The sequence below is a fragment of the Globicephala melas genome, chromosome 10 (genome assembly GCF_963455315.2).
Source record: "Globicephala melas chromosome 10, mGloMel1.2, whole genome shotgun sequence".
NCBI lineage: Eukaryota > Metazoa > Chordata > Mammalia > Artiodactyla > Delphinidae > Globicephala > Globicephala melas.
This window is the reverse complement of record NC_083323.1, coordinates 8937871-8961400: the sequence shown is the minus strand read 5'-3', so window position 1 is coordinate 8961400 and position 23530 is coordinate 8937871. Positions and strand designations below refer to the sequence as shown.

General features: G+C 51.7%; 2 protein-coding genes across 2 annotated transcripts; both read left to right on the top strand.

The window, feature by feature from the left end:
- Positions 1-9475: 9475 nt before the first annotated feature.
- On the top strand, positions 9476-17710 carry MIURF (mitochondrial elongation factor 1 upstream open reading frame). Its single transcript, XM_060305730.1, has 3 exons — positions 9476-9647; positions 11522-11864; positions 17579-17710. Exon 2 carries the CDS (start codon positions 11550-11552, stop codon positions 11760-11762), a length of 213 nt encoding a protein of 70 aa, XP_060161713.1. The 5' UTR covers positions 9476-9647; positions 11522-11549; the 3' UTR covers positions 11763-11864; positions 17579-17710.
- On the top strand, positions 17586-21649 carry MIEF1 (mitochondrial elongation factor 1). The gene is made up of 4 exons (XM_030855907.2): positions 17586-17729; positions 18640-18817; positions 19017-19279; positions 19786-21649. The coding sequence occupies exons 1-4, from the start codon at positions 17586-17588 to the stop codon at positions 20590-20592; spliced, it is 1392 nt and encodes a 463-aa protein (XP_030711767.1). The 3' UTR covers positions 20593-21649.
- The last annotated feature ends 1881 nt before the right edge of the window (positions 21650-23530 follow it).

Sequence of the window (23530 nt, the reverse complement as noted above, 5' to 3'; positions counted from 1 at the left end):
TCCCACACGCCGTGGGGCAGCTGGGCCCTCGCGCCACAACTATTGAGTGCCTCAACTAGAAAGAAGCCTATGAGCTGCAATGAAGAGCCTGCGCGCCGCAACGAAAGATCCCACATGCCACAACAATGATCCTGCGTGCTGCAACTCAAACCCGATGCGTCCATAAAGAAAGTGGAATAAATAAATATTTTTAAAAAGATAAAAAATAAAGACACTTTGAGTTGGGTTTTCTGCTACTCACAGCCAAAAACATTTGAACTCATCTGATGGAACTCATCACTCCTCTGCCAGTTCGTACCCACTATTCTCTCCTCCCAGAACCTTCTGCCACCATTTTGCACCCAACTTGTTCGCTCTTTTGGGCTCCACTCCGGTGTCAGGTTCTCCACACCCGGGTTAGGTGCTGACCTTCTGGGCTCCCGTTCTGCCTGAATGTCTCCAATGATGCCCTTTCCACACGGACTTAGAATTGTCTGCTTTTGTGTTTGTCTCCCAGAAACAGTTCTGGCACAACTCAATGGCTATCAGAGGAATGAATGACTAAACAACTCAACGCCACAAAACAGTGGAGGCGCCAGGATTTGAACCCGGGACTGTCTCCAGTGCTGTCTGATACCCCCACTTCCCTGACCCCCAGCTCCTTGGTCACCTCACTCTGCCAGCCCAAGGGCTGACGTTCTGTCACAGACACCCTCCCTGCCCACCCGAGGGATCGGCTGTCCCGCAGTTATCCACCCAGCCTGGCCCAGACTTGCCACTTCTATTGAATATCACACTGGATCAGCCTCTGTGGCGTAATTAGAACCTCCAGCCTGTCCTGCCAGGCTGCCTCTCTGAAGACCCAGCCTGCCTCACACAAGCCCCCCTTTAGGGGGCTCTGCCTTCTAGAGGGTCACACAGGACAAAGCCAGGCCCTCATCCACGTGACAGTCCATCAAGGAGGCAAAAATAACAATCCTCTCCCTCCCGTGATCTGCTCTGCCCGCCGCTCCCTTGCCCTTCCAGGAACGGGACTTCTAGACGTTCTTGCATTTGGTTCCACAAACATTGGTCAAGGCCTGGGGCGTAGGTTGAGGGGTGGGAGGAACAAGACACGACATTCTTGAGATTTGTACGAGGCAGAGAGTTCCCTGATTCACCCGTTCCAGTTAATGAGACCACTTCTTGGGACAGAAGGCTCTGCGGGGGGTGCTCAATTCAATAAAACTTTCAAAGAGGCCCCTTGATCGTTAGCATTTGAAGCAATCTGACTAACGCGCTTAGGAAGCAGTTACGTTCTTGCAAATCCCGTTCAGCCCTCAGGAAGCCCCACTGCTGATGCAGTCAGGCACGTGGCCCTGCACCATGACCATCAGTCCTCTGGTCTGACGCCCGCTGGTCCTACCACCATATCCGGGCCACTACTTGCCTTTCAACTTGACCCTCCATTCAGTGACAGACTGCTGTGTGACAGGCCCTGAGGAAGATACAGAAAGGACAAGACACATTTTCTGCCTTCCAGGAGCTCAAAATCGATGGGGAGTAGACCGGGGTTTCCCGACCTCACCGCTACCAACATGGTGGGCCAGGTCGTTCTATGCTGGGGGCGCTGTCCTGTGCATTGCAGAGTTTAGCAGCATCCCTGAGCTCTACCCACTAGACGCCAGTAGAATCCACTCCCCCAAGCGTGACAACCAAACATGCCTCCAGACATTGTTAGAGGTAAGCAGGAGCACCCAACCGCTGAGCATCTGCTGTGTCCACGCCAGGCCCTTTGCATATGCGATCTCCTGTAATCTGAATAGTATCTGGGGGGGGGGGTTCCTCCCACTTTCCAGCCTACGAGATTGGAGGTGGGGAGCCTAGGATTTAGGGACATTAAGGGTAGAATTTGCTCAATGGCACACAGCTTCCCAGCTGGGATTTAGGACCAGGGTTCCACCAGCCTTCTCGTGGTGCAGCACTGCCACCTGGTGGGAGAGCCGGGCATGTCCGTGACCCGCGGCGCTGGCTTCCCTTCTCTCCTTTCCTTCCTCTTTCTTCCTTCTCACTGGACACCACCCAGGATATGAGGTAGATTATACAAATACAGGCCACAGAATGGAAAAGCAAATGTATAAAAATCAGAACCGTGGAAAATGATAACGATAAAAGAAAACCAAACCTAGGATATAACTCAAAACGCTGAAGGCAGTGCTGGGGGAATGTCAAAGTGCTAGAGGCAGACAGAGGAAAGGGATCCTTTTCTCCCCTTTTACAGAGGAAATGAAGTTTCCAGAACTTGCACGGGAGGTGTCAGAGCTCTGAGGAGGAACGGTGGAGGACACACCTCTGGAGCATTTGTCTTGTCTACCCAGCAGGGCTGGGCCTCACTTCTGGGTCCCCAGCACTCTGCCCAGGGCCTGGCCACGCTCACTAAATCCTTGCCGAATTCTACTGACCCGAGATGCACGTAGTAACTCACCCTTCCTTGGGTGACTGGTCTCCCAGGCCTCTAACTGGCGTTAGAATTAGTAGTAGTAGATGTTGCTATCTGCTCCACCGGCGTGTCCCCAGTCGGGCCCCAAGGACTCTATTACTGGCCTTGTCATACACCCCAGACCTTGACCTGGAAATGCAGAAATCATCCATTGTTCTTCCTTTTCCCTCTTCCAGTCTCCCCCTCCTAATCCATTCTCCACGCAGGGCTGCTGCCAGCCCATACAGGCTTTTGTGCAAAACTGGGAAGGACATCTCTTCCTCAAGACATTTTACTTCCATCTATTGGGAAATTGCCATAATGTACCGATTTCATTAGAATGAGACAAATCACTGCCTTCTGCTAAAGAAACGTCATAAGAAACGCACAACTCTACAAGGTCTAAGATGTGACACGTGCTCCTTGCATGTGGTGTCCTTGTGCAGTACGTAACCTGAACAACCACACCCAGCAGCCCTGCCTCTACATTCTAGATCTGATTCTATTACCACCCCTTCCCAACTTAAATATAGTCTATAGCTCCTCATAACCTACCGTGCCAAGTCAAAGCTCCTGATGCGGCTCCAGGGAGCCTTGCGGAGGACACACGCACCCGGAAGTTGGGAAGTGTAAAGTTGTCACAATATTCTGAAGAACTGGAGATGGGGTGCTTATGTACACACAAGAATTTAATATATGATGAAGATGGCACTGGGGGAAAGAAGGATCATTTCATAAATATCTGACAGCCATTTAGAAAAAAAGGCTAATTACAATCCCTCCCTCACTCCTTACACCAAAGTGAATTCCAGATGAATACACCACAGATATAAAAATTTTAAAAAGTACAATTTGGCCAGTATTTTCTGTCTCTGGGTGGCTGTACAGTTGAGTGTGTTTGTGGGGGGGGGCGGTCAGTAGGGAGGATTGAGCTGGATAAACTCCCAGGTCTAACAACGGTGAAAGCTGCCATTCATTCATTTCACCCCGACTCTAAGCCCAGAGACCTCAGCCCACCACACCCATCTGCCTCCTGTAACACTTTCTCCTTGACTGAAATATTCTCAGCTCTCTGGCACTCCTTGCCCCTGGGTGTGGGAGCCCTGCAGGTCCCAGCATCCCTCGGGAGCCCACCTCCCAGGCTGCACCCAGGCCTTCTGCTTCAGTTCCTTTCCGGGCTGTGGAAGTATTTACCTTGGACTTGAGCACAGCTGTGCTGTTTTGGTTTCCTTGTGCTGTATTTTAAGGTTTGGTGCTTTTTTTTTTTTTTTTGCTGTATGCGGGCCTCTCACCGTTGTGGCCTCTCCCGTTGCTTGCGGAGCACAGGCTCTGGACGCGCAGGCTCAGTGGCCATGGCTCATGGGCCCAGCCGCTCCGCGGCGTGTGGGATCCTCCCAGACCGGGGCACGAACCCGTGTCCCCTGCATCGGCAGGCGGACTCTCAACCACTGCGCCACCAGGGAAGCCCAGGTTTGGTGCTTTGTGATTGGAGCTGGGAAGACATGTCAGAGAGGGTATTCATCCTGACTCTGGTGGGCAGTCAGGCTTTCTCTCCGAATCCCTTTCCTTCCCATATCATATGAAAAATGCTCATGAGGCCTTGGCAGACTCAGCAGACTAGAGGAGCCCAACAGGTCATGCAAATGAGTAAACACCCATGGAGGAGACGAGAGGGAGCGGTGGGGATTGGGGTAAGCTGGGGAGCTCATACTCTGTCCAAAGGTGGTGGCAGCTCCTCAGCATAGGTGGGGAGTCCAGTGCTTCCAGATCTCCTAAACATTCAAGCAGGACTTCCCTGGTGGCGCAGTGGTTAAGAATCCGCCTGCCAATGCAGGGGACACGGGTTCGAGCCCTGGTCCGGGAAGATCCCACATGTCGCGGAGCAACTAAGCCCATGTGCCACAACTACTGAGCCTGTGCTCTAGAACCCGTGCGCCACAACTACTGAGCCCGTGTGCCACAACTACTGAAACCCATGCGCCTAGAGCCCGTGCTCCGCAACAAGAGAAGCCACCACAATGAGAAGCCCACGTACCACAATGAAGAGTAGTCCCCACTCACCACAACCAGAGAAAGCCCGCGCGCAGCAAAAAAGACCCAATGCAGCCAAAAATAAAATAAATTAAAAATAAATTAAAAAAAACCAAAAACATTCAAGCAAACCTGGAAAGTTGTCTTTTATAATTGTCTGCATCTTACAAAGTTCTTTGTGGAGCAAGGAGAACACTTCTCAGTCCAGTCCAGCACGTGGACCTCCAGTTTGCCCCTTGAGGAGGTGGAAGCTATAGTCAGCCTGAGTGGTGCTGCCTCATCTGTAAGATGGGCACATTGATACACAGCCCTTGCAGGCTGTAGTAGTGATCCATGGGGATGAAGGATGTAAAGGGAAACCAACTAGCATTCATTGAGCGATTGCTCTGGGCTGGGCACGATCCTTCTCCTAAGCCCTGAAATTCCCTGTGCAGAGGTGCACAGGTGGGAACTGGGGAGATGGGATCTGGGCTCCGAGCCCACACATCTGCCGCCCTGGCCACCCACTCCTGCTGCCTGCCAAAGGGAGGTATTCCATGAACAAGCCTACGTTCCCTTTGCCCATTGCAACAGTACCTGGCACAACGTGGGCAGCAGAGATTTCACAGGACAATGGGGGAACCTCACTCCTGTCCAGCGATATCAGGTTTTAGTTTGGTGAACACGGGATCAATGACATCTGAGGACAGCAAAGCCCGTTAGGAGGCAGGTGGCTCTCTGAGAATGATTTCCAGGTCTCTGGCTGGTGAAACTCCAGAGCCTTATTGATCTGGCTACAGCCAACATCTCCGTCATCCTGGGTGATAAGAGCATCTGCACCTTCACTCCACCCTGGGTTCCCCTGGGAGGGCTGCGGAGGGCTGGTGGGCTGGACTGAGCCTTCTGTCTTGTCATCCAATAGCAATTTCCCTCCACTTCAGAGCACCAAGCATTTACAGAGCATCTCAATTTTATAAGGCATCCTCCCGGGCAAAGTAAAGGGAATGAGACTGGAAAGACCCAGGCCTCAGGGTTCTCACTCTCTCTGCCTTCTTAGGGAAGCCTGGGGCTGCGCTGAGCCACTCCTCCTGCAGGTAAAGGGGTACCTGGCCCGCTCTCACTCTCCCCTCCTGCCCCTCTGTGACATCCCTCCAGGGAGGGCTTACTCACGATGGCATTTTCAGCTTCTCTCCCTCTACTGGCTCCTTCCCTCCCCTGCTTGAGGCTAGAACGGGCACCAGCCAACCCCAAGCCCAAGCCCACCCAACCCAATCTGCTTTTCTTCCCCTCTAACTGTCCTCTCATCTTGCTCTTTCCCTTCTCAGCAAAATCACTGTGTCTCTCTCTACTTTCCATTTACTCTTCAGTCCCTGGGCCTCTGCCCCCACCTCTTGCTGAGCCAGTCAGTCAGAGACCAGCTCCTAACAGGGGAAGGATGATATGGGACTGGCTGGGGCGCTGGCCTCTGTGAACACACTCTCCTCCCCCCAGGCCTGCAGGACACTCCTGTCTTCTGACTGGTCCTCTCCAGCATCCTTTGCTTCCGATGGGTGTCGCCAGGGCTGCTCCTCCTTTTCCCCTGCCTCCACCCTGGTCCTGAGTGATTTCATCTAGCCCTGGGATGGTTTGGAGCTCAGACCCTAGTCCCACCGCTTATGGCTCTTCGAGATCCCGTCTCCTCGGATGCAGATGGGACAACGACAGTCTTATCCTCACAGGACTCTGATGGCAGGTGGGGGTTGGTGCATGTGTCTCGGCACAGGCGGAGAGCTCAGGAACTCTTCACTCTTACTGCCCACTGATGACCCCTTCGAGGGACACCACAGTGGCCTGGGGACTGATCTCCTGCAGGTCTCAGCCTGCCCGTCCTGTCGAACCAGGTAGAGCCCTGAGATTTCGGGACCACGGAGGCATGTGGGTGCCAGATGCCTGCCCCACTGCCCCACCTCCGTTGCCATGGGAGCATGGGGGGGGCAGGGAGGAGCCTTGTGAGTCTGGAAATAAAGAGAAGACCCTGAAGAGTAAGAAGAGTCCGGGGGAGCTGATCTGAAGGGCAGACCCCTCCCCGCCAAGGGACCTCCCTCCTTCCCTCCTAAAAATAATGGTCTGTAGGACAGGGGGATTAGGAGAGACATAAAAGGTCCCCTGGTCTTCCAGCTGGGAATGTCACCAATTAGATTTATTTGCGTCACAAAATTATTTCTTTAAAGAGCAAAGTAGGGCAGCCTCGAAGAGCAGAAAGGACACACACTTTGGAGTGAGACAGACCTGGGCTCCACAGCGAGCTTTTTGTCTGCCTGGCTCAGTGTCTTCGAGAAATGCCTGCACCTTTCTCTGCTTTGGTTTTCATCATCAGGATAATCATGCTGACCAAACAGGGATGTTGGGATTAGACATAATACAACATTTGTAAACTACTCAATCCAGTGTCTGACACACAAGAGACGCTTCATAAAAGCAGATGTAGCGGCTGGTGCCACCGCAGTGTGCGTGCTTTTCCCACACCAAGCCAGCCCTGGGAGAATGACGCCTGAGATCCCAGAGGCCACGCGCATTATTGCTCTTAAACCTTAGGCCTCCTCAAGGCCCCCACCTGGGCCTCTCCCTTTCCTAGAAGTTCCAGGGGTTCACGATCTCCCCAGTATTGATGGGGCTCCATTTGCCATGGAAAGTCTTCCTTTACCTGAGTGGGGACCCTAGGGCCCTGGAAAACTGCCTTCTTTTAGCAGTTTGGGAGGCCTGGAAGATGCTCCTGGTTAGGCTGGAGCAGAGAGGCAGCAGGGCAGTTGCTCAGGCAGGACGCTGAAGCCACGGTTGACCCTTCTATCTCACTCCCACATCAGCAACTTCTGGGGCTCCACCTCCAAATACTTCCTGGATCTGACCACCCCCCTCCACACTGCCACCTCCTGGTCTGAACCCCTGTCCTCTCTCCCTTGGGGCTTTGCAGCAGCCTCTTGACCAGTCTCCCTGCTTTAGCGCTTACATCCTTCCGTTAGTCTCAAAGCCAGACTGATCCTGTGAAAAATGGAAGTCAGGGACCCTTTTCACCAAGATGGCGCCGAAAGTGAAGAAGGAAGCCCCTGTCCTCCCAAAGCTGAAGCCAAAACAAAGACTCTGAAGGCCGAGAAGCCGGTGCTGAAGTGGATCCACAGACACACACACAAAAGACACAGCGGCTCCAACGGCAGCCTAAATATCCTCGGATACGCGCCCCCAGGAGAAACAAGTTTGACCACTACACCGACACCACGTTCCCCAGACCACTGAGTCTGCCATGAAGAAGAGAGCAACACACTTGTATTCACTGTGGAGGTCAAGGCCATCAACACGTATCAGACAGGCTGGGAAGACACTTTTATGACATCGCATAGCCAAGACCAACACCCTGATGGGGTCTGATGGAAAGAAGAAGGCATATGTTCAAGGCCCTGACTATGATGCTTGGGTGGTGCCAACCAAGTTGGGATCATCTAAACCGCATCCAGCTGGCTAACTCTAAACATAAATGTTTTCACCAGAAACAAACAAACAAATGGAAGTCAGGTCCCATCACTCCTTTGCTCCAGACTCTCTGGTGACTCCTGTCCCAGCAAGATTTCCCCTCCCCTGCCCCTGATAAGGACCCCCTGTCCTGCCTCTTCCCACCCCCCACCCCCCTAGCCCTTGCTCACGCTCTCGCACTATTCCCCATGCACTGGCCTCCTCCCTGTTGCTCCTAGGACAGCCTGAGGGCCCACCTGAGGGCCAACACGTGGAATGCCGTTCCTGAAGGTCCTACTCAGGTCCCCTTATCAGACAGGCCTTCCAGCAACACTCCAAGTAAAAAAGCAACTCCTGGGCTTCCCTGGTGGCGCAGTGGTTGAGAGTCCGCCTGCCGATGCAGGGGACACGAGTTCGTGTCCCGGTCCGGGAAGATCCCACATGCCGCGGAGCGGCTGGACCGGTGAGCCGTGGCCGCTGAGCCTGCGCATCCGGAGCCTGTGCTCCGCAACGGGAGAGGCCGCAACAGTGAGAGGTCCGCGTACCGCAAAAAAAAAAAAAAAAAGCATGAGGACTTGATTTCTCTGTTCCCTGCAATGCCTGTGGCAGTGCTTTGCACATTAGACACCCCAAACAAGGATCTGTGCAAGAATAAATGGATGGGTGGGCAACTGCTCTGTGTAAGTGCCCACCCCTTTCTGATAGATGCCTTTTAAATCCTCACAAAAGCTGAGAGGTGCTGAGGAGGTTAGGAAAGTTGTCAGAGGGCGGGCAGCTGTCCTTAAGTGGTGGAGCTGCATCTGGAGCCGCCTGGGCCTGATTCCAAAGCCTGCCTCTTCCCCTCTCCCTCTGTGGATTCCATAATGACATGGCTCCTGCCCTCAAATCTGATGAGAGACAGAAACTAATGCAGAAATTAAAAAACAGTGCCTGGCAAATAACAGGCGCCAATAAACACGTTTTGCTGTTGAAGGAGCGAAGCCCTGACGGCGGTGTGCAGACATTTCTGTGGGGCCCAAAGGAGACACCTAAGTGTGTTGGATGAGGGGCGAGGAAGGGTATCTAAAAGACTTCTAGAGGGGGACATTTGAGGGGGACCTTGAAAGGTAGGTCCTTGCCAGGGGTGCGGGAACAGCACGGAGGGATGAAAAGAAAGCAATCTGAGAAAATGGAAGACCTTTAAAAGCCACGATACGGAATACCCTTAGTGTTAAACCTCCCGCAGGCACCCCCATGGCTCCAGCCAGAGATCAGCAGACAGTGCTGGGGCCACACAGGCTACAGAGCTGGCAGCAGGTTGGGGGAATACGCCGCACAACGTCTACACCCCGCCTTCCCCCGCTCTGCCCAACCCGGACTCCCGCTCCTCCGCCCCCGACTGGGCGGGGCCCGAATGGGTGGGCGGGGCCCGAATGGCCTTGGCCGGCCCGTCCTTAGGTGACGTCACGCATGGAGGCGGGACTCCGGCCTGTGGGGCGGAGCCTCTCAAGGGGCGTAGCCTGACGCGGCTCCTGGCCCCACCCCTAGAGAAGCATAGGCCTGGAAGACCGGAAGTCCTCCAGCCCCCGCCTGCCTCCAGGCTCCCTTTGGTCCCACTCCTCAGCTCCGTGCGCAAGGTCGTGTCCCGGAAGTGAAGGGGCCATGTTGGTGGGTGACCCCAGGAGAGATACCGGGCGAGAGGCGAATCCCGAGGAGTGGAAGCGTGCGCGGTCCGCAGGTGAGTGAGGGGTGGAGTGAGGGCCGGGGTCGGGGACTCGCCACGCCTTCTCTCAGGGCCTCTGTCTGGGCCCCCCCATCCGGCCCGGGCTCGGGCTACCGGCCTGGTCGTCGGGGGTCTCGCCCCAGCCCGCCCTGGGCTTTCCCCTGGAGGCCGCCCCGGGGCTCCGCCTCAGCCTCCGGAGCCCTCCCGGGGCCCCTGAGCCGGCCTGCTCCAGCCTCGGGGTCTCTCCACCCCGGCTAGGTGCGACGCCCCGCACGGTAGGGGGAGGACCTGGGGACCTGACGGGGCCCAGCGGTGCACTCGCCGATCGACCTTGTAGTAACAGCCCTCGCGTGACAGTCGCCTCCTACTTCATAAAGCATTTTTCCTGTTGATTTCTGGATTCATCTCCCACTCCGGGAGGCCCTTGGGGCCGAGGGGCGCTCTTCTACAGCTGAGGAAAAAGGGACGCGGACAGTGGCTTCCTCGAGCTCGCGCAGCAAGTTATGAAGGCCGGAGGCTGATGGCTAGCCGACTTTGGGCCCAAAGTCCAGACCTTTTTACAAGTCAGACACCTCTTCCACTCAGTCTCAGTTCTTTATTTCATAAAGAGGGACGATGCTTTTTTCCACACAGGGACATTGTGAGGGTTCCCTCTTTCGTTCAGCTTCTTTTTTGAGCCCTTGGTATGTGCCAGGCGGTGAGCTGGGAAAGTTTGTAAAGCACCTGGAAGTGCTGTACACATGGTAAGATCCCAGCAAATAGGAGTTATCATTACACAGGCGTCAGAGCTGGGGTCGGGAGTGCCCCCCCGCCCCTTTATAGCTGGGTGCCCCTGTGGGCAAGTTACTTCTCTCTGGGAGCGTCAGTTTCCTGCACTTAAAATGGGGATACTGACGACACTGGGATTGTTGATGGAATGAGAAGAGTTGTCACGTGGGATCTGCTTGGCCCATGCGTGCTACATAGTAAACACTCTCTAAGCGTTAACGCTTCTTGTTACGAACCTTGACTACTTCATAAATGCCTCAGTTTAAATGTGATAATGGATGACAAAGCACTTTACAGAGGGTAACTCTCTGTGATTGTGTAAGGCTTCATTGTTACAGAAGGAAGATGGTGACAGTTTATGTGTATCTAATACTTACTGAGCACTTACAAACGAGGGTAGGTAGCATTAGTAATATTGACACCTGTCCCTGATAGACTGCTTAGTATATGCCGAGTGCTATTCTAACCACGTTTACATACATTAACGCATTAAATCCTCATATAAACCATATGGAAAATACAATTTTAATCCTCGTTTTACAGATGAGGAACTAAGGTAAGCCCAGAGAGGTTAAGAAACTTGCCCAAGGTAATGAATGAGCTCATAAGCGGTGGTGCCAGGATTCAAGTATGACCGAGACCCCTCGTCTCCAACGGCTCTAGACCACCCCTTGTGGTGAACTTCAGTTACAGGTGCTTTACAAGTGATATCTCAGGCAATTCTCAAAATAACCCGATGTGGTAAGTACTGTTAGCATATGTCGTATTGACACATAGCAGTATGTAAACGTAGATAGCATTATCTGTATTTTAAGAGTGAGGAAGCTGATGCTCAGAGAGGTTATGTACCTGGCCCCAAGCTATGTGGCAGATAAGTGGCAGAGCCAAGATTCAAGCACACAGCCCAGCTTCCAAGCCCTGGCCTTTCAGCGTAACTGGTGGTTTCCCACAAGCAGGAGTCGGTAGGCTGGGATACAGTCCCAGCCCCGCCACTAAGTCATACTGTGACCTGGGGGGGTCTCTAAGACCTAGATTAAGAACTGCTGAATTAGATAATCTCCACAGGCCCTTCCATCATTAATTCTGATTCTAGGCTTCTCTTTCTTCCCTTCTGCATATAGCCTGACGCCCAGCCCCTGTCAGTCCCCCATGGCCCCATGGAGCCGAGAGGCGGTGCTGAGTCTCTACCGGGCTCTGCTGCGCCAAGGCCGAGAGCTTCGCTACACTGATCGAGACTTCTACTTTGCCTCCATCCGCCGTGAGTTCCGGAAAAATCAGAAGCTAGAGGATCCTGAGGCCCGGGAGAGGCAGCTGGAAAAGGGCCTGGTATTCCTCCACAGCAAACTGGGAGGGATTATTTAGAATCCTCTCCTTTCCCCTCCCATCCTAATTCCAAGGGAAAGAGGACAAAAGTGCCTTCCATAGACACGCCTGCCTCTCTCCCACCGCCACCTCACAGATGCGGTAAGAAGCCTCAGGTAGGTAGGCCCTTGTTCCTGTAGGTTTCATTTTTTCTGTTGCAGGGGTCCAGGAGAGGGAGAACCTTTCCTTTAGTGACCAGAGTCCTTTAGTCATAAATCAATGGAGGAAATACAAACATATTAACAGCAGTATGTTCCCTTGTTAAGAAAAAAAAGGCCCTGAGTTTCAGGCCCCACCGGGAGACCATTTTGTTTCATAAAACATTTTACATATGAAAATGCTAGAAAACACATTGGTTAAAACTATTAGAGCTCAGTTCCTGGCTGCCTCATTCTTTGGTAGATTCACTTCTATTGAGGGCAAGATCATGTTTCCCCAAACATAACTAGACTCTGTTGCAACAGTCTCTAAAGCAAGCACAGTGTACAGACCTCGGAGGACGGTGCCTTCCTGACACTGCTACTAACAACTGTGGGATTTACAGTAAATCACTAAATCTGTCTAGGCCTCCATTCCCTCATTTGTAAAATAACAGTACCTACCTCTTCAGCTTATTGCAAGAATTAAATGAGACAACTCGGGAATTCCCAGGCGGTCCAGTGGTTAGGACTCTGCGCTTTCACTGCTGAGGGCCCAGGTTCAGTCCCTGGTCTGGGTACTAAGATCCTGAGGGCCGCACGGCGCGGCCAAAAAAGAAAAAAAGAGATAATGCACACAAAGTACTTGGAATGGTTCTTGGCCAGTGGTATGTTAGTTCTATTTAGTTCCCATGCCAGTGTGATAGTCCCACTGTAACCAAATGATTGTATTTAATTCAGCAACTTCCCAGAGGGCCTTCTCTGGCCCTGGCATTCTGGTAGGCTCTGAGGTTGAGGTGAATGACGTGGCCCATCAAGGGACGGGTCTCATGTGGAGATCGACGGGAGGTAATTCCAGGGTGAACAGCTCTGTGCTAGAGGTCAGGTAAAGAGCTTGGAGACAGGGATGATGCCAAAACTGTGCCTTGGGGGCGGGGTGGCAGTGGAGGAATCACAGGTGGCTATAGAAAAGAGGACATTTGAGGTCTGCCTCAAGTGAGAAATAGAAGCTTGCCGGGCAGGCGGGCAATAAGCAAGTGTCGAGTTGGAAACAGAGACTACCACGTTTTATAGTCTGGAAACCCGAGTCCAGAGTGGCTCAAGTGGTGCACCTGTAAGGCAGGTGACCAGAGTTGAGGCTGGACCAGGTCTGGAAGGACATCGAATCCCCTGTTGAGGAGGTTGTGATATCTGACAGAGGGAGACCATCAGAGCTTTGTCAGCAGGGGAATGGCGTGGATGAGGGATCGTGGCAGTGGCGGCATGGAGAATACATTGGTAGGGGATACCAGAGGCCGCGGCTCCGACCAGGTGAGCTGGAGGGACTGTGGCGGCCGGGTGGCCCGTGAGCACACTGTGCGCAGCAGCGGACTTCACCAGGCGGATGCTGGCTGCAGCAGGAGGAGAGGGGAGCGAGCGATGACTGGGAGGTGTTAGCCGTGCCAGCTGGGTGGGTGGCACTGTCTTTAACAGAGGGAAAGCAGGAGGAGGAGCCTGGCGTAATGGCTTTGGGTCCTCCTCGGCCACTCAGGTTGCTGGGCAGACTGGCTTTGGGGAGTAAAGGGCCAGGTGAGAGATGATGCCCACAAGGGCCTGCCTGCCCAGGGAGAGTGGAAGTGAACACTGAAGGCTTTGTGTTCCTAGTATCTTGACTGAGTTGGGTTACAGGTGCTGCTACCACCTCCTCACTGCCCGCCCCCCCTCCCCCCCGCCCAGAAAAAAAAAAGCCATAGAATCAGTAGCTCATTCATGCAACAGATATTTGCTATGTGTCAAATACTGCTGGCCCTGAGGACACAGCAGGGAATGAGCCAAAATGCCCCTGGGAAGCATACGGCCAAGTCCGAGTGGTTAGCAGAGAGGAGACGTGTACGAGGAGGGGCTGCAGGCTACTTGTAAGCTACTCCCCAGCCCCGTGAGCTCCAGGTTCAACTCTTGGCTGCACAACTTTCTGACACGGTGACCTGGGGCCACCACTTTACCTCTGCCTCAGTTTCTTCATCTGTAAGTTGGAGGTAACAATGTGACTGATCTCTTGGGATCGTTGGAACTAAGGGAACTAATAGGTGTAAAATGCCCAGCACACGGTGCACGCTCAGGATATGTTGGCTCTTCTCAAGTGTGCTCAAGCCAGCCGTTTAAGTCATACGCCCTTTTCAAGGAGGGTAAGGTGGAGTTTCCACAGTCCTGTGCTGTCATCCTAGGAAGATACAGGGCCTCCATTGCTCATCATTCCCACTGCAATGGGGTGATGAGTATTTCTGTTCCCACTTTTGTATCTAAGGAGAGAGGTTAAACAACTTGTCTGAGATGTTCCTAGAGTTCACATTCCCCATCCTCAGCCCTGCCCACCAGGTCAGTGTTCTGCCTCCTCTTTTTTTTTTTTTTTCAATATTTTAACTGTTTGTAAGTGTACAGTTCAGTGGTGTTAAGAATATTCATATTGTGGGGACTTCCCTGGTGGCGCAGTGGTTAAGAATCCACCTGCCAATGCAGGGAACATGGGTTCGAGCCCTGGTCCGGGAAGATCCCACATGCCGCGGAGCAACTAAGCCCGTGCGCCACAGCTACTGAGCCTGTGCTCTAGAGCCCGCGAGCCACAACTATTGAGACCACGTGCCACAACTGCTGAAGCCTGCGCGCCTGGAGCCCATGCTCCGCAACAAGGGAAGCCACAGCAATGAGAAGCCTGCGCACCGCGAAACAGAGTAGCCCCCGCTCGCCACAACTAGAGAAAGCTCGCGCGCAGCAACGAAGACCCAAAGCAGCCAAAAATAAATAAATTAAAAACAACAAAAAAAGGATATTCATATTGTTGCACAAGAGATCTCCAGAACTTTTTCATCTTGTAAAACTGGAACTAAACGCATTAAACAACAGGGCTCCTCCAGGCCCTTCTCCTTGCCAGGCAGAGCTCCCACGTCCTGCAGGCTCCCAGGTAGTGCGGCAGAGCCTGAGTGGAGGGTAGACTGTGGTTAAGTAGCTTCAACGGGAACAGATTGAGTTCAGTGTTAGAATAGAAACTTTGATCTCCCTGTGGGAGCTGTGGGCGTTCTTTCCTCTTCCAGGCCACCAGATCTTCGACATCACCTGGTCCTTGGGTGGGGCGGGGAGTATATTGCACTGGAGTAGAGAAGCCTTTTCCCAAGCTTGCTCAACCTCATAGTTTTGGTCTCAAGCCCAGGATAGCATCAGCTTGGGTTTCATAGGCCATTCCTGGCTCAGTCTCAGAAGGTAAGATGTAACTCACAGGACAGTCTGGATTGCTGACTGCCTTCTGGAAGCTGACCTTTCGTCCTGTGGATGGAGATCTTAAAAGACTTAATGATGGCCCACATTTGTAGAGTCCTTTTACGGTGTATAAAGTGTTCACATACGGTATTTTAGTAGATCTGTTTTCCTCACTACAACCCTATGATTTAGGCCATGCAGGCATCATTCTCCCCATTACATAGCTGAGGGGTTAACTCATTTGAGGGCACCCAGCTAATTAGTCAGGGCTCAAAGGCAAGTACTCAGTCTCAAGATTTCCGACTCTAAAACCCAGGCTCAGAGGGGCCGAGGGGCCAAGGAGCCAGAGAGGCTCCTTCCGGCTTCTGCGTGGAGGGAGAATGTGCCCTTCTTGCTCTGCTGCATCACACGCAAGGATCATGTAGAGCAGGGTCCCCAACCTTTTTGGCACCAGGGACCGGTTGGAAGACAATTTTTCCCCGGGCCCGGGCGGGGGCGGGGGATGATGATGGCTCAGGCGGTGATGGGAGCGACGGGGAGCGGCAGATGAAGCTTTTCCTCACCCACCACCCACCTTCTGCTGTGTGGCCTGGTTCCTAAGGCTGTGGACCACTACCGGCCGGGGGGTTGGGGTCCCCTGATTTAGAGGGTGGTCCTCCCTATTGTAAATACATCTCTAAAGGTTCTTTTGTTTTAAAAGCAATAAAACGGTAGCCATGGTTTTGTATTGGGAACTGTGTAATGATCACCTTTGTCCTGATTGGATTACTCTGCCTCAGATGAGTTTATGTCCCATCTCTGTCTCAGTGGCCACTGGAGGGAGGATGACTAGAGTTCTTGCCTGACCCCACCTGTAAATGCAGAGTTTAACTCTTCTCGTCAGCCTTGTTTGCTCTGTGCATCTGAAGTGGGAGTATATTTCATTGAGCCAAGCAGTTTCTCATTACGTCCCTAAACCTGAAGCTCCTGTCGAAGGTAAAAGGTGGAGAAGAGAAAAGTGCCATGGTTGTGAACTCTAGTTGGGAAAAAATAATTTTGGGATCGACAGCGACTCTTAGTTAACTCAATTGCTGGAATAAGTAGAGGCAGAAATATTTCTCTCTTGTTGACAGGGGAGGCCAGGGGCATGACATGCGACACTAGCAATACCCAGTTGTAAGGGTATTAGAAAGAATGCTACTTCGCACTGGAAGATGCACCAGTGATCTTGTCCCTCTCTGTCCTCCCGTTCTAGGTATATTGGTGAATGGTAAACAACTGTTTTTCCCTACGTGGTTCCTGGCGTACAGGACACGGGAGGTAGGAGGGGTAGCAGTGTTAAAAGCAGTGCTCAGATTTGAGCCACTTTGCCATCCTTTATCTGGGTCAGGCCCAGGGTTCTAACTGCATGGGAAGTGCGCTTACTGGGAGACCAGGGGAACTTCAGTCAGGATGACCGCGTCGTTGCCAGGGAGCAAAGGTGTGCTCGCCTCGCTCCAGCACTGTACAGAGGCCAGCCTCTTCTGCCTTGTGCCCTGATCTCCGCTTAGGTGACCACATTTTTAGTTCATTTTCCAAGCACACTTGAGCAGGTGGATATTTTGTTTTCCAGTTAACAGCTGAGTCTGCAGTGACCGTTTTGTTTATTCTCAGTCTCTGTCACAGTGCCAGGCTCACCTGAGCTTCTTGTGGTGCCCCTGCACACTTGCCCCAAGAAACAAAGCATTTGTCAAGTGGGCCTGTCCACAGAGTTCTCTTCTTCTCTGGATCTTTCTCACATGTGGACTTGTAGTTTTGTCTCCGTGTGCCAGGGTATTTAGTCTGTGTTGTTGTTGTTATTATTATTTTTCGCAGAAAATACATAGAATAGGAACAGTTTGACTTGGGTAAGGGGAAACATTATACAGTAGAAAAACCGTCATGCTAGGAGTTGAGAGGCGGCCTGAGTTTTGCATATGGCTTTGTCATTCCTTTTCTCTGGGACCTCTGGCAAGTCACCTCCCTACATGTGAAGTGATGTGATGGGATTAGATGGGTCTCTAATTAATTTACACCTTCTCAGGTCTAACCTTCCATAAGCAGTGGTCAGAGGATCAAAATATGATCTGCATTGTAATGTTGGGAAGGGGTCCGGAGGGTGGTATTGCGTGGGGGCGGGGTACTTCACTCTCATACGAGAAAGGGTTGACAGTGAGCTTATTATTGCTCTCTGTAATCTCACTAGATTGGTGGGGAGGCTTTCCCATGACTAGCATGATCATTTCCTCTGCCTTGCATCCCTTACATCAAGGGACACGATACCTCCCTCCTGACCCTAGAACATGGAGTGCTAGAGGCCAGAGGATTTGGGTTCCTGGAACTCACAGAGTACCCTGAAATTGTTGGGGACTGGCCTGATGGGGGAGGGAGGAGGAGGGCTGCTTCCCAAGGTCCAAGGTGGTGATGGCTGTGTTCTGCCTTCCTTCTCAGGTGAGCAATGGCAGGCGCTGGTGAGCGCAAAAGCAAGAAGGATGATAATGGCATCGGGACGGCCATTGATTTTGTGCTCTCCAATGCCCGGCTGGTGCTGGGGGTGGGTGGAGCAGCCATGCTGGGCATTGCTACACTGGCGGTTAAGCGGGTAAGTACACTCAGCCAGGGGTTGGAGAGGTGGTGAGGCTGCCGAGTGGAGCTGACTTAGAATAAGACTTTGCTACTGCTAATGGAAATGTAACTTGGTAATTTGGCATTATTAGACGAGACCTTAAGAGGATTCAGTAAATCTGCTTCTTAGGACTCCGCCCTAAAGAAACTGTTGGAGATACAAATAAAAAGTTTATCCCAGCGAGTGAAAAATTGCAAATAATCAAAATAGCCTTCCTTGACTACCTTGTTTAAAATAGCAGGACTCCCACCACACATTTTTCCTATTTCTCCTTCCTACTTTACTTTCCTTAACACCTATATCTGCATGGTTTAGCTTGGATTATGTATTGCCTGTATCCCTCTGCTAAACTGCAAACTCCATGAGGGCAGGGATTGGGTCTCTTTGGGTTACTGCTTTATTCTGTGCACCTAGAACAGCTCCTGGCACAGAGCAGCCATTCAGTGATGTATTTGTTAAATGGACCAGTGTTTGACATTACAGTACATTCATAAAGTACAGTGTTGTATAGTTAGAAATTGTACCATAATGTTCAACACTGATTCATTTTTAGTGATATGGGGGAGTGATAAAAATGATACGTAAAAAAAATCAGTTTTCAAAAGTATATATAGAGGAGGATCCTAATTACACAAATATATATTTTCAGAAAGAAATATACCAAAATATTAACCATTATCTCTGGGTTATGACATTATGGATAAATCTGTTTCTTATTTATATCATTTAGTATTTCCTGAGATTTTCTGTGTGGAGCAGAGTATTCCATAATCTAGAATAAAACAAAGTTATTGAAAAATAGTAGCTGAACTCATTAAGGCAAAGCTGCTGGGAAGGAGGGAAACAGGAAAGAAGGTCATGTGCTGGGTCCTCTCTGCTGTTTCAGATGTATGATAGGGCAATCAGTGCCCCTACCAGCCCCACCCGCCTGAGCCATTCAGGGAAAAGGAGCTGGGAAGAACCAAACTGGATGGGCTCCCCCCGATTGCTCAACAAGGACATGAAGACAGGCCTGAGCAGGTCCCTACAGGCCCTTCCCACAGGCTCCTCGGCCTTTGACACAGGTGAGGAAGGCTGGTACCCCTTCTGGGACTGACCTCGGGGCTCTCAGTGCTACTCATGCATTCAACACATTTCTTAGGGACATACGTGCCAGGCACCATGCTAGCCTTTTGTGCCAAGCCCGTCTCCTTTGGGGCTGAGGCAGCCGTGGATGAGCAAGCACGGGAAGAGCTCACGTGCCTCTCTCTCTTGCCTTGGCAGATACATTCTGCCCGCCCCGGCCCAAGCCATTGGCCAGGAAGGGCCAGGTAGACTTGAAGAAGTCACGACTCCGCATGTCCCTGCAGGAGAAACTTCTTACTTACTACCGGAACCGGGCGGCCATCCCTGCTGGCGAGCAGGCTCGGGCCAAGCAAGCTGCTGTGGACATATGTGCCGAGCTCCGGAGCTTCCTGCGGGCCAAGTTGCCTGACATGCCACTTCGGGACATGTACCTGAGTGGCAGCCTCTATGATGACCTGCAGGTAAGCAGGGGGTTCTTACGAAGGGCAGGGTTGTACTGACCAGGATGCTTCTCAGTAGGGCTGTTGGTACAGGCTTGCCAGAAAGGTTAGTCCTACTGCGTCTGAATTCCACATACTGCGGTAGCATTTGGAGATCCCTGCCTTTAACGTTTTTTGTTTTTTAGTCATACTCACAACTTCTAGGAAGCTGTCAGAGGCCTCCTCCTTCCTATATTCTTGTCCCTATCTTTCCTTTCTGGCTTTCCTTTGAGCCGTCAAGGCCTGGGGGATGTCATGTGTACTTCTGTGTCCAGAGGCAACGTGGTGTGTGGAATGAGCACGGGCGCCAGTGTCCGACTGACCTGGGTTGAAATCCACACTCTGAATTGATATGGTCACGTGGAAGAATTCTTAGTTCCCCTTTTTGTTGGGGGGGGATATAAGATGGTGGGACCTGTGTTTGGGGAAACTTGGCTCTTGAGCTCAAGATTAAATCCCTCAAAACCTTTTTAATTCTTCTCCACCAGGTGGTGACAGCCGACCACATCCAACTCATCGTGCCCCTTGTGCTGGAGCAGAACCTGTGGTCGTGTATCCCCGGAGAGGACACCATCATGAACGTCCCCGGCTTCTTCCTGGTTCGCCGGGAGAACCCAGAGTACTTTCCTCGTGGTAGTAGTTACTGGGACCGCTGTGTAGTAGGGGGCTACCTCTCTCCAAAGACAGTGGCAGACACGTTCGAAAAGGTGGTGGCTGGCTCCATCAACTGGCCGGCCATCGGGTCCCTCTTGGACTATGTGATTCGACCGGCCCCACCCCCGGAGGCTCTGACTCTGGAAGTGCAGTATGAGCGCGACAGGCATCTCGTCATTGACTTCCTGCCGTCGGTGACCCTTGGTGACACTGTCTTGGTGGCCAAACCACACCGGCTAGCCCAGTATGACAACCTGTGGCGGCTGAGCCTGCGTCCTGCTGAGACGGCGCGCTTGCGGGCTCTGGACCAGGCCGACTCTGGCTGCCGCTCTCTGTGCCTCAAGATCCTCAAGGCCGTGTGCAAGTCCACCCCGGCCCTGGGTCACCTCACTGCCAGCCAGCTCACCAACGTCATCCTCCACGCGGCCCAGGAGGAGGCTGACTGGTCTCCCGACGTGCTGGCTGACCGATTCCTGCAGGCCTTGCGGGGACTCATCAGCTACTTGGAGGCCGGAGTTCTGCCCAGTGCCCTAAACCCCAAGGTGAACTTATTTGCAGAGCTTACCCCTGAGGAAATAGACGAATTGGGATACACTCTCTATTGCTCACTGTCTGAGCCAGAGGTGCTGCTGCAGACGTAGGGCAGGTGAAGGCAGGTGTCGAGCGGTCAGGCCCTGGATTCTCTGTTAGAAACACTTGGTTCCATAGTTGATGCCTCACGGGGTCCCTAGGTGCCTCCCGTCTTTGCTGGTCATCGCCCTGGGCATTTCATGCTGATTAGAAAGGTATCCCTCTCTCCTCTTTAATCACCAACCATTTCTATTTTTGTTACCAACCACTGTGCTCCCTACTTTTCCCCTCCCCCTTGCTCCAGGCTAGTTTTTCTTGGAATGAATTGAGAAGGTGGAGCAGTGGCCTGAGCTGTGGAGACCACTTGGTGTTTTGCATTTCGGCACAGGTCTGCTGTGTCTGCCCTGCCACCTGCCCCTTTTCAGTGTCTTCTTTTTCCACCTGTTCACACCTGTTTTGCTTTTTTTTCTGGACATCTGCCTAATCAAGATGCTGCCTTGTAGTTGACTGTCACTGAAGTTATGATTGCATGTTTCAAACTGAACTCTGCAGAGAGCGCCCAGACAGTATTTAGGGTTTCTAGGGGTAAAGCTGGTGGAAAAGCTGGCCTTTGACCCAGGTTCCTGGAAAAGAAGCCCATCCCCCCCCCCCACCAACCTCTTGACCAGCTCATATCCGGAAGTGCTAAGAAGGTCTCTCATGGGAGCACTGTTGTTGCCGCACACGGGAGCGAGGGCTCAAGATAAACTGGATGCGTAGTTATTCGGAGACTGTGTTTCTTAGTGGCCATCAGTGAGAGAGTAGAGTGGGGGAACCTGGAGGTGGTGGAGAGGGTCTGCGTGCCTGATGTCTGTGCCTCATCTGTGGCTGGTCCAGCCCGGCACCACTGCGTGCGGGAGTCAGACAAAGACTGGGAGGGAAGGGGCTGTTGTTTGCTCCTTCCCCACCTTCTTGCCAATTAGGACAAGGCCTTCAAGGACACAGTCTTAGTGCTAGAGGTTCAGCTAGACAGGCGGCTGAACGTCAGTGACCATGTTTCTCCCACGTCAGGCCCTGCCTTTCTAGGATGTTGCCTTAGAGGAAGAACGGGCCCAGCAGCCAGCCCTCCGCTCCCCAGTGTCTGTCACAGGAACGTGATGGGGGTGTTTGCTGAGCTCTCCAGGCACCTCCAGAGGCCAGAGGGCAGGCACATATGCACAGACCTCTTCCCCCTGTCCTGTCTCTCACCCAGCACCTGGGAAACCGGTGCTACCTAGGAAGAGAGCGTATGGCTAAAACACATCTGAGAGGGAGGTGGGTACTTGCCACGTTCCTTCTTGTTTCCCGCTGCTAGAATTGCACTATTTATTGCAATGTAAAAAGTATCCTGAGAGTGGGGAGGAAAGTTTAATATACAATGTCAGTGCATCTTCTTGTTCTGTGTTTATTTTTTCCTGTTTGTGCCAAGAGGCTGATGATAATTCTGTTTCTGATCTGCCCATCCAGTATTTTGTTCTCCTCCCATCAAATCCTATTATTATTTTTATTCTTACTACCTCTCCATCAGTGAGATTCTGGTGAAGCTCTCTGCAGCTGTCTCATTACTTCCCAATGACCGCGACATGAAATGACTCTTTAAATAGCATTGAAACCTTAGCTTCCCTTTGAATTTAAGGTAGAGCTTCTTGTCCCCTTTTTTGTCCTGGATTAGGAGGTTGAGAACTAGGGTTAACCTTGGCTATATTTGGAGACTCTTCCTGCCTCTTCTCTCATATACATGCGAAGCTTCCCTAAAATGGTTCAGTTGTTTCATTTGTATGAAGACATTGAGAGAGAATGAAAAATAGCAAGCCCAGAGCCCTGAGAGAGTCTCCATCCTGGCTGTTCATCACAATCAACTTGGAGTTTATGAAACACTCCATATGCCTGAGTGCTACCCTGGGGGATTGGTGTAGAGGATGTCCACAGAGGGTGGAGCCTGGCACTGACGGTTCCATTGCGCCCATTTGGTGTCACTGGAAGGAAGGGAGAGGGGAGGGCTGAATGTGTTGGAAAAGCATGGGTTTGTCTTCATTCAGATAAAGGATTTGGTTTTCCCAATGTGAATATTATAAAACCTATAATTTTCCCAAGCTGGAGTCTGACCAAATTCCATATAAAACATTGGAAGGAGAGCTCAAAAAAGAAAAGATTTTAAAGATCAAATCCCAAATTATCAAAGCCAAGTGTAATGGTGATTTGAGTTTATCTCCTCTTAAAGAGCATCTTTCTAAGGGCAGCTCTGTCTCTTACCTATGTTTCACAAAACCAAAAACCATAACTGCCATTTCACAAGCAAGAACCTCTTAGAAGTCCTCAGAACTAGAAGCGGTGGGAATCCTTGGCTCAGGTCCTGGTGGGTTTGCTGACTGAGATGGGGCAAGTCTCATCGTAATACCTGGACGACAGTCCAGTGCTTTGAGATTCTTGGTTAGAGGAGGGGAATACCCCCCACCCCAACACACACACATTTTTTTTTTTTAATCTTTGGGGAAATATGTAGGGCCTTTTCCTGCTTTTCTGCCTTTCTACTCAGTAACTCCCACGTTTGCCTGAAGTAACAGCATCTGCTCCTACTTCTCCATCTGGAAGTTTTTTTGCACCATCTAGGTTAGCAAAGCACATAGTTAGCCTAATGCTTGAAGAAAGACTCATCATCTTGAAAACCCAATCAATTCCAAAGTGCATTTTGCTTTTCCCTGTTGCCCCTTCCTAAAACGTGAGTTCAGGACAACAGTATTTTTCTTTATATGCTTGGTTGTGACTTTTTTTTTCAAATAAAAAAATAATTGAAGCTCATGTTTGGAAAAACTGTTGTGAGGCCTACAGTCTTTCCTCCTAGGCTCAGCCCTTGGTGGTCCTGTTCACACTCCAGATTAGCTGATTTTGCCCCTTTCTACTCCACTCAAGTTGAGAGCTCAAATGGTTTTGACAAGGAATCAGCTTCAGGATCAAAAGGTCCTGGAGAGGAGCCGGGGGGCCTGGGATCCC